An 11,278-nucleotide genomic window follows, 5' to 3' on the forward strand; every position below is an offset into this window, starting at 1 on the left:
TTCATTTGATCACACAGATTTACTTTGTTCAGCACAATCATTAATACATTCACATGAATTCCTTTCAACAGGCTGAACCAGAAAAAGTTATTTATGAATGTCAACTAAAGATGAGCAAAGTACTAATCCTAACGTTAACCACTATAATTTTACCTGAACACGTTTATTCTCACAACTGGACCTGGATACATTAAACCTCACACACAAGAAAAATTTATCACGCATATTGATGTTAAATAATCCTTCGCAACATATACTCCTTCACCATGTATACTTCGTACATGGTGATAATTGTAACTTAAGTCACAACATGAACTTCTTCACTATGAACATGTTTACTCCACACATGCTAATAACTAGCCTTTGGCCACTGTCGTGTAACCTGGTTGAAATGCTTCAGGTGGTTTGGAATTATTCCACGATTCACAAATGCACATGTACCGGATGTTGGGACTGATATATGTATCACTTAAAATGTATAGTTTCTGAATTACCTGACGAGCATAAAACAATAAACTAAAAATAAAATACCATGCATTTAACTTATATGTTAATGCTTAAAGAAATATGTGCTTTATGCTGAAAAATAGTGATGTTCAGCAAGTTAGTTTCATACAGGTACAACAGGACTCCTCGATCTACACATGGCAAACATTCTGCAGTCAAGCCTTGGTCATGATCTGTACCTAGTATTTTTCTTGTAGTTTTAACTCATCAAAGCATTTCAACCACTTGCACGAAAGCAACCTTAGTCACACAGTTTCTTCTTCACCACAAATGTGTATTTCAGCCAAACTGAGGTGTCATTCATGTATGTTAAACAGATGTATACCTGCGGTTATTGTATAATACAAAATGTCACATTTCCACAAGAACATTTAAAACAAAAAATGAAAAGTGATTTCTTCAGTATCTTCATAAACAATGATTGACGACAGTTTATATCATTTGGTCTTTCCAGATCTTTTACATCACAATGGCAACATGGAGATGGGGTGAGATGATCATTGACAAGGATTTACCTGAAAAAATAATAGGATAACAGGCAACGTTAGCATGTTTTAACTCTAATTTCTTTTTCTGGAGACCTCAGAAATATCCAGGAACTAGCAAAGGCAGATAATTCAAACCAAATGACTTATTTTTCATGCTGGGATTTGCTGTTCATCACATCCCAGTCTGTTCAAAATCAATGTGATATTTTGTGTTTGGTTCATATTTACCCAATTGTGTCAAGTTCTAATCCTTATAATATTGAGGTGGTCATCAGTCAATGTTAAAGGTCACACAACTTCTAAAAATTCACCATACAATGATACTGGAGTGAAATGGGCCTTCCTTGCAATATGTCCTATAAATACAGAGTTTCTCTAGGGAAGGTCAGCCATTTCCTTATGCTACCATGAGATCCTTTGCTAGTCAGTCTACAGTTTAGTACATCACTGAACACCGGATTTTACAGCTCTGCTCACTGACGTACTTGTAGACCATAATAGCATGGGAGTTGTGACATTCAGGTCTTGAAGAACTTTTTTTTTCCATCTTTCATGGCATCATGCAAACAAAATCCATTATAATAATTCTCTCCTGTGAATGGTATATTTGCAAGATTTTTCACTTTTCTTAGAAACTATAAATAATGGAGATCTAAAACACACCAATGGCCACCACTATCCTTGTTGACTTGTGACCTTTGACCCAGTCTTCTGTATCAAACTTTATTTAATAATGATTGATTTTTTCCCCTCAGATACATCAATATTTCAAGAACATTAAATATCTAGATGTTACCTTCAAGGTTTTCCCCAAATCAATATTTCATGAACTTTATTTCAAATATTTACCCATGTCATGCATCTATGAGTGTAATCAAATGTTACAGGATATAAACAGAAAAACTTGATGTAAAGGTGATTAACAACTTTGAAATATTTACCTTTGAACACAGATTCGTTGGACAAGACATTAACATGTCTTTGAGAAGACTGGGGAATGAACAACTGGCGTCGAAGTGATGAACATTCTTTATGACCTGGCTTCCATTCTTGTCTGGAAATGTAAACAAAACCGGAGTTTGCTTTAATACATATCAAACATACAAAATGACACAGAGAACTATTAAATTTGCAGCCTAATTGCCAGACAGCAACATTGTGAAGTGACAATAAAATTTAACAATTGTTTTAAGAGTTGGCAGAGAAACTCTTATAGCCTTTTACAATATCAGCATTTAATCAGCTTCAGTAGACTACATTATTATTATTTCAAGGCTTCAACGATATGAAGTTATTTTCTTTTGCATGCTAATGGTTTTGGCTGTGTAGGAATAAGAGTGCATGATAGATTATGAAATACTAAAATCATGGCATTTCATTTATATTATATGAATCACACAGAAAACAAAGTAAATATGACAAATCTTACAGGCTAATTACCTTCTGATATTCATTTCATCGACCTCTGTCAGGCAGTCCGCACTTAAAGTGTCAAATCCTCCTGAGAATGGAAATGCAATACACACTGATCAGTTAAGGTAATTAACTCTGTAATGGTCCATGCCCATCCCCTATTTTTCACTACAATGACATATATTGGGGATATATACCCACCCCTTACTGTTTCAAAGGCCTGAATATCAATCCTATATCAATAAGTTAATATTTTTCCCATTGTTGCATTTATAAGTGACTAAAAGAGATACATTTACCAAAACAAACTGACATTCTGATGTTTCATTTCATTGAAAAACTATCTTTTTTCCCCCCAAGCATAAAACAATGACATCTGTCCACAATACCCTTCACTGTACCCTCTGCATATATAAAAGTAGTACCTGTGGTTAAACTCCAGCTGAAGCAGAAGCTGGTCTGGTATAATTTGACAGCTTGTCTGGGGAAAGAAACAATAGTTAGTTTATAGACATTCATTTCTAACCTTTTTTCTGTAGAACTGCTGAAAAAGAATAACAATACAATGACACATTAAAAATAACTAGATTTGTAGGTATATATACACTGCCTCCATTAAAATAGAGGTAAGCACGAAAGTTATGACAACATGTACCTACAACTGAACTTTTTAACATCAATATCAGACAAAAATTCTTGTGTTTAAAGCCTATGGTATTATACCTGTAATCCAGAATCCACCAGTGAGTCTCTTGTGACACAACAACTTGTCAATTCATAATTTTTTCAAAAAATTCTAATTTCAGCTAGACCTGAATGCTATAGATTTACACACTGAAAACAGGACACAGCTGTTGAAAATTTAATTAAATTGACTTGCCTTCTTTTCCTCTTCGGATTGTCAGATTCTTCCCTTGCATGTATGAGGACAAAAACTTTGCCAATGACTGCATTAGTGTCTGGACATACCTATGAGAACATAAGGTAGCATACAGATGTATAGTGTTTACAAACAGCACTTACACAGAGATCTGTGGTAAACATCAATAGCATATAGATTCATGGCGTTTACAAACATTAATAACATTAAGATTTGTGGTGTTTACAAACATCAATAGCAAAAATATTTGTGGTGTTCTGTACATCAACATCAACACCTCAAAGATCTTTAAATATTATATTACCAAAAGTTCAATCAAATTTCAGGGAGATGGATTTCCTTGCACCACATTAGCAACAAATTCTTATCACATTTAAAAAACATAAATATATTCACTTCATTATATTAAAGTCATTTAAAAAAAAAAAAATAATAGTGGAAATGACAAATAACAATAAAGGGTGTTTATATATATATATATATGCCGATTTTGTAGCAATGGTTTGGCTGAAAGTTAAACAAAGTTATAAAGCAATACAAAAGAATTTGAAAACTTGTAATATTTTGATTACTGCAGATGGGTACAGGGGAACCTCACATCAAGTATCTGTAGATCATAGTTGGTGAAGGCCACATATCGGTGTCCCCAGCTGGCGGTGTGACCAATGATTTCTTCCAGGTAGTGTTCTACATCAAATGTCATCTGTGTGATCCGAAGGCCCTCCTACAATGTACAGCAAGTAGAAAATGCACTTGGAAATCACATTACATTGTCATTATCTTATTTCCATGTAATGCCTACTAAATTCTCATAATATTTCAGAGCAAATTAAACAAAAAAAAAAAAACAAAAAAACAACAAGGTTTTCTAAAGATGCACTGAACAAAGTTTTAGAAATGTCATATTTTAACAAATATGTTTTCTTTTCTAACTTTCCATGTGATGTTTTCTATTCCTTTTAAGGATATTCAGGCCCTCTGTGCTTTCCATTGATGGGAAACTTTTCTACTACTTACATTACATGTCGTTTTAATTCTGCAATAAGTCCAGGTAACCTATTGTTATGGGCTTATTTCCTGAATAAATGAAGTCTTCAGTATACATACAACAATCTATTTCATGCTGGTCATTTCTAGTTACTTTTAAACCTACCTGACAATGGTCAAGAGGAAGAGCTGGACACATTGGGTGGTTATCTCCAGCCACTACTTCAATAGGTAAGACACTACGGTAAGCAAGGTCAAGATCATCTAAAAATGATAGGATAACACTGTATCTAAAAAGGATGCAACCTAGAATTAACAATAAGATTTTCATACACAAATGACACAACACGACTGAACACTATACCATGTCTATACAGAGAAGCAATGTTGATGAAATTAAGTAAAATCCCTTCAAAAGTTATTTTAGCAGTCTTAATCATACCACAACCTATCTACAGGAGTATCCAAGATATTTAAGGCCGACAAACTATATGAATGGGTATCAAATATCTGTAAGTCTAACAGCCTATCTGACTAAATGCAAACCTTTGCAAAGCCCACAGCCTTTCTTAGAGAGTGCCAACATCTGTGAAACCCATGAGCAATATGGTGTTCAGATCAGTACCTGAATGATTAAGATACTTTTGTAACACTCACAGCCTATCCCGCTACCCAGCATTTGTAAGATACATGGCTGACCTGATTGAGGGCCCAACAGTAAGTCACACTACAGCCTACCTGAATGATTACCTAACATTCATAAATCATAAAGCCTATCTGATTGTACAGAATGTTTGCAAGACATATTGCCACCTGACAATTAAACATTCATAAGACCCACAGCCTATACCAGTGCACAACATTTTTAAGACGTGACCTATCTGACTGAGTACTCACAACACTTCTAAGGCCTGCATCCTACTGGATTGAAAATCCAATGCCTTTTAAAACAGCTCACATGACTGAGTTTGGATCCCAAAATTAAAGACCTTTCTATACAAAATATAAATAAATTTAAATACAATACTTATTCAACTACCCACCATCAGTAGGAACATTCCGATCTTGGTCACCAGGTATATTCATCTGTGTAAACGTACGCACCATGTAAGATACGGTTTTTGATTCATTTGTCTGTAGGTAGATACTGTCTGTGCTGCGTGAGGTACCACTGCTGATGGAAGGTGACCAGAATGACCTTTGTGACCCCACAAGAGGAGTCCCAACAGGGTTACATGTTCCTGAGAGTATTATTTTGTTATTCTGAGGTGTGCCTGTTACATTAGTGTTACTACTACTCAATCCCACACGGTTTCCAATATTAGGTGTTGTGTTCCCTGATCGACCACCATGAGTCACCCCTAGGACCGAGGGGGCCCCACAGGCTGGACAACACCCATCTGCCAACACAGCTATGCCTTTACTATCCACTACATTGGCACGGGGACTGGTTCGGGGAGTACAGTTGTTGATGCTAGAGTTATCAGACTTTGGGGACATCACATTTTTAATATCCGATGTATTGTTTGCTGCATTGTCCATTTTTGGTGACATTACATTCTTATAATCAACATTCTGTTGTTGCTGGTAAGAATTCCTACTGATGCTGCGATCTCGTCGACTTGGTCCTATAGATGGTGACTCGCATGAAAAGTCAAAACAGTCTGGAGAATTGGCATCACAAATATTTCCATTTTTCCTTTCCAGGTCGTGACAGTCAACATGTTTATCTCCAGCACTGGCTTTGGGTGACCACCCATGAAACTCACTATTCCAATCACCACAACTTGACCTTGGTGATTTTCCCTGGTGTTCATTGTACCAGTCCGCAGCAGGGCTTGGCTTTGGAGAACGTCCCTGGAAATCGGAATGTCCTGGACTAGGTTTAGGAGATCGTTGTTTAAAATAATCTTTTAAAGTATGTTTTTTGACATTTTCTTTCTGACTATCATCATTCTGCTCCCAATTTTCAGAATCCTGAATTTTAAAACCACATTCACAACACACTTCAGATAAAGTACTTTCTGACCTCAGTAACAAAGGTCGTTCTGTTCCTGAGTTACCTCCCTTAAAATCTCCCTCCATAGTTTTCTTTAGACAAAGAACTTCATTTGCTGCTAAGTCAGTGCTGTTTCCTATAGCCACATGTAATGCAATAATTGAGTCACCAGTATTTACTACAGCTACACCATTAATTTTAAGCTGAGTTCTTGGTGCGAATGGTGGAAAAGGAGGTGTCAATTCGAACTTAGTGTGAACAGAAAATCCATGTTGAAGACATCTTTTTGGTGATGTTGCTTCTTTTTTACCTAGAACAGAAGTTAAGCCTTTCAAAAATCTTTTACCATTTGTAGTGATAAAGAAAATACAGCAAAAATAACAACATAGCTGAATTTGTAACATAAATATTCAATACTGGAAAATCATTAATTTTTGTGGACAATTAACTGTAAATGATTTTATCCACAAATCAATAAATTGTAGAAATCCATGTTAGAAGATAGTGCTACCCCTCCACTAATCTAGTTACCTGATATAATTACAGCCTGTTTTAAAGCAAGAAACATGAATACATGATGCATTTCCTTAACTTAACAAACTCAATGCTTTTTAGAAATTCTGCACATTCAACACTTACCTCCAGCACACAATTGTTGGCAGACTAGACAAGTGGCTGTTGCAGGGAAGGATGTGATGGTGAAGTAGCATTGACAGCAACTGTCTGGGTCCTGGCCAGGCAAACTAGAACCATCAAACATTTAATGTATAACACCTACCTAAGGACAGAGCACTTGTACAGCAAGCAAGTCTCAATAACCCAGAAGTAATTTTTCAAAAAATCTTTGTTTCATTTTACTTGATAGTTTATATCTAAGCAGGAAACTCCAAAGCAATAAATATTTTTTTCTAAAGTCCTACCAAAAAAATAAATCTGTGTTATACTGTAAAACGAGAAATTTCAGTGCCCATTTCATAGTAGCGATTTTCACACAGCCATCGAAGCACTAAATATATATGACCCCTAAAATTCCCAAGGTGCTTGAAACAAATCAATGGAAATTGGAAACATTTTATTAACACCTATAATTTGTACAACAGTCCAGTAACGCGATGTCTAATGGCTTGGACAGTCATATTTTTACAACATATCTAATATTCCTGTAGTCTCAAACAACTTAGTTAGGAACTCTCTGTTTTGTGTGATGGTATCATGGGCTATCAAAAGCCACGCAGCATGAATAGGCTACAGTGCTGAGAGACTTAAGTCATTGTTAGTTATGTCAGTGTCACCTTTTGTCATCGTGCCGAGTGAATGAATAACAATGAATACTACCCACGAGTTGTAATGATTTATTCAGTATCTAAGTTGACACATAATGAAAACCAGTGATTCATACCTGTAACTCTGTTTACCTATTTTGACTGCTGAGATTACGCTATAAATAGAACTGGAATTCCCCAATTGCATGACTTCAAAATTTATACCAGTGTGAAATCTAAACTCTGCAAAAAGGTATCGAGACACCAGACCGCTATATATTGACTGTGTCAAATTGAATCATTAAACAGTTGGCAAAGTTGAGGGCTTCTACAGATCTGATAACAAAATAACGACTTATAGCCGTCTTCAGTGTATGACAGTCTCCTACCCTACCCAAAGTGTAAAGTTCCAGAGAAAGGTACTGCAGAAGACTGGGCTCAGACAACTTTGTCGTTATAGGTCTAAGGTAAAGAAGGTCACATTGCCTTACCAAGATAAACCCATACCCAAAGTATGAAGTTCCATTGGTTAGAAGTGTAGGAGATAGAGCCCAAACTTTTTCTTCAATATAGGCCAAAAGTCAGAATATAGGTTAGAGTGACCCACAAACATATATAGTTTCACTGTAAATTGAGAAAACTTGTATCCAAACCCAGAATTTTCATGTGAAACCCATGTTTTTAAGTAAAAATTCATTTTGTGATATTTATTGTAAACCTATAAGTCCTGACTTGTGACCAAAGAAAAGAACTTGGGAGATGTCCTTACTAGTCCAAAGGGTTCTGACTATCTATCCAATTTAAAATTTGACTTGGTCATGGTCAATAGTGATTTCTCCCTACATAAAGGCACCAATTTTGTAACCCATGCCACATCAATGTAAAGATAAAGCATTTTTCTGATAACTTAATATTTGTTAAAGCCATTTAAGGTTGTATACTAAGTATTTCCACTCATTTCCCCCAAAAAATTTTCTTTCCAGCATCTTTACTATGGCTGCCACTACAGATTTAAAGTGGTCCTTACCTGTGACCAAAGACAAGAACTTTGGAGTGGTCCTGTGGCCATTCACAGAAAGATATGAATAGATCCTGAGTCACCTCCTCTTCACCAAATAATTTTACTTCACTAACCTGAAACATTATCACAACACAAAATAAAGCATGCATGAAAAGAACATGTTTTGAATAGTAAATATATACTATCAGGCACATGTCTTCAGAAAATGGTACTTGAAAGCTACTCTCTGCATTTAGATAAGGAATATTCCAACCATTGGGTATAACCTTTCAACAAAGTTTCTTAAGGTGGAATTCCTTTAATCAAATTCAAGTTAACCCAATACACAGTTGCCTACATTGATATATCAGGTATGTATGAAATTAATATCACTGACCTTTCTTAATGGAGAATTAGGGATAAACTTCCACCACTGCAGTGCATAGTTATAGGATGGGAAGCCTAGGTGTTCATCCGACATCATCTGACATGAGTAGGACACCACAAACTGCCCACACTTTGTGAACCCAAGAAACACATGGCTGCAAATTGTTAAAAACAATTATCCATACTGTATTTTAACTTGTTCAAAATGTGTAACCAAATAATATGTCGTCTGTCTCAGCAGGAGAAAATATTAACAGTAGTATTATACCTCACTCATTTGTTCTATCTTCAATCACCAATGACACTTTATATGTTTGTAAGATATTTATATGCAATATTGTTATAATTCTGCAGCAGTATTTTGTTACATAAAGCATCTTATCGGACCAGTGGTGTGTGGATAATGCCATAGTAATCTCATTCAGATAGTCTATGGCATTATCCACACAACATGCCTTCCCACAAACTTTTGGTCCAATAGGAGTGTTTATTGCATTGTTTCAGTTACAAAATGATGCAAAAAAAAATCACTTATTCAATAATATCATCAATTAAGCAGTTCACAAAGGATTAATTTCACTATCTAAAGTTATTCTGCTGGGTAATGAAATCTGGGTACCTGATTTTGTATCTGTGACTGCCCTTTGTAAATATCAAACAGTGCCACAAACTGGTAGTAGGTTGATAAAGTAATAATCACATTTGGTACATTATCAAGCTTATGAGCTTAACATTACCAGTAACGAAATAAAAAGTGCATATAATATTCAATATATATTCATCGTAACATGCTATTTAGGGTTTGATTTCCAGTAAAGTTTCTAAAATTTCACAGCAAGAGAATCTTTACATACCCTTCCTCTAAAATGTCTTGTGAAACAAGTGATTTTAAACGATAACAAAGTCTTGCTGGTATTCGTGAGAATATTCGTTGATGGAATGATCTTCGATGTTTCTGAAAAGCGCCAAATGTCTGAAAAGTGGAGATATATGTATTTAAGTTAAGAGTAAATCTTATCATCGATTACTGCATGAATGTAATTGTTATGAGAGTCACTATGTCTTCCTTAGAACAATACAAACAGTTTCCAAAAAACAGTTGTATAGACAATGACAACTTGAGACAGTTTGGATTTTCACTGGAAAAACCATAAGCTAAAATCCAACCATTTGACCATTTATATTGAGATAATGTCATCCTATTAATTTCCACCAGACTCAAATTGATATTTTCACCTCTGAAACAATCAGTCAACAATAACCATATTACAAGAGAGGGATCCAGTCTAAGACATAGGTGATGTATTACAACAACTTATCATAAATACCTTATAGAACATGTTCAAGAAATAAATATGTATAACAAATTTTCAAAAAATAGCATAATTATGATAAATCTACAATCTTTATACGTCTATTATAATGCTTTATATTGGACAGGCCTAGAAATTTGATGGTCAAATACAAACACTTGGCCTATATTAGTTGTGGAAACTATTCACTTACATTGGGTTTGGGAATAGTGAGTCAGATATTGACTGTTACTATCATTTTCCTATTCTACGTGCATTCAGTCAGTATGGTCATGCGGCAGACTGACAGATACCATTTACGGGAGATTTAGTAAACAGTCTGGCGTGAGGTAGAATTCAAATCAGACAAATTCACATGTTTAATAAATAAATTTCATAAGTATTGTAATGCAAAACTTAGTAGCAACAAGGTATAGTAGTTGTGGAAATAAATATATCATCTTTGTTTCAGTTTACAGCAATAAATCATGATTTTGAACAAAAGGCAGGCTGAAGTACACATGTACTTTTAATCGCCTTCGTAAAATTGAACGATTCTATCGTAATTAGGGGCCAAATAGAATAATCAGTGGGAAAACAATGACAGATAAATGCAATATGCTTGAAAACAGAATATGTTTGTGTAAGTTTACCTCTCTCATATGCAATTTTGCACAAATGTTTTTGTTCAATTTCGCTGCTGACGCCATTTGTTTTCATTTCGCGCTTTGGATTCGTAATCTGACTTCTTTGCAACTTTGCTTTCTCCGTGCATTGCACCAGCTGCATCAAACACATACACGATGAAGATTGATTTTCAGAAATAAAACCAATAACATCGTCATTTATCCGGAAAATGTGTTTTTAGTTATAAACAGTTTTCTTGATAAATCCATATCATATTAAAATTACAATTTCATTTTTGATGCAGTTGTTTGCATCTTTCATTGTGTATGTCTATTTTCATGTAAGAGAGTGACATAAGTGTTTAATTAAATGCAATAATGCCGGATTTTGTGCTACCCGGTTTTGGTTTCTAACTTAGTTTTATTGAACCGGAAGT

General features: G+C 35.0%; 1 protein-coding gene across 1 annotated transcript; it reads right to left on the bottom strand.

Annotated features, from left to right (window-relative positions):
• Positions 1–577: 577 nt before the first annotated feature.
• LOC132555113 (uncharacterized) lies at positions 578–10,925 on the bottom strand. The gene is made up of 13 exons (XM_060219456.1): positions 10,869–10,925; positions 9,778–9,896; positions 8,934–9,078; positions 8,564–8,670; positions 6,914–7,017; positions 5,319–6,584; positions 4,442–4,539; positions 3,887–4,012; positions 3,289–3,377; positions 2,834–2,889; positions 2,436–2,496; positions 1,937–2,049; positions 578–1,022 (listed from the first exon to the last, which is right to left on the bottom strand). Exons 1-13 carry the CDS (start codon positions 10,923–10,925, stop codon positions 967–969), a joined length of 2,397 nt encoding a protein of 798 aa, XP_060075439.1. The 3' UTR covers positions 578–966.
• Between the last annotated feature and the right edge of the window lie 353 nt (positions 10,926–11,278).

The sequence above is a fragment of the Ylistrum balloti genome, unplaced genomic scaffold, assembly GCF_031769215.1.
Source record: "Ylistrum balloti isolate Yb309-2 unplaced genomic scaffold, AGI_CSIRO_Ybal_v1 Utg370452, whole genome shotgun sequence".
NCBI classification, from domain to species: domain Eukaryota; kingdom Metazoa; phylum Mollusca; class Bivalvia; order Pectinida; family Pectinidae; genus Ylistrum; species Ylistrum balloti.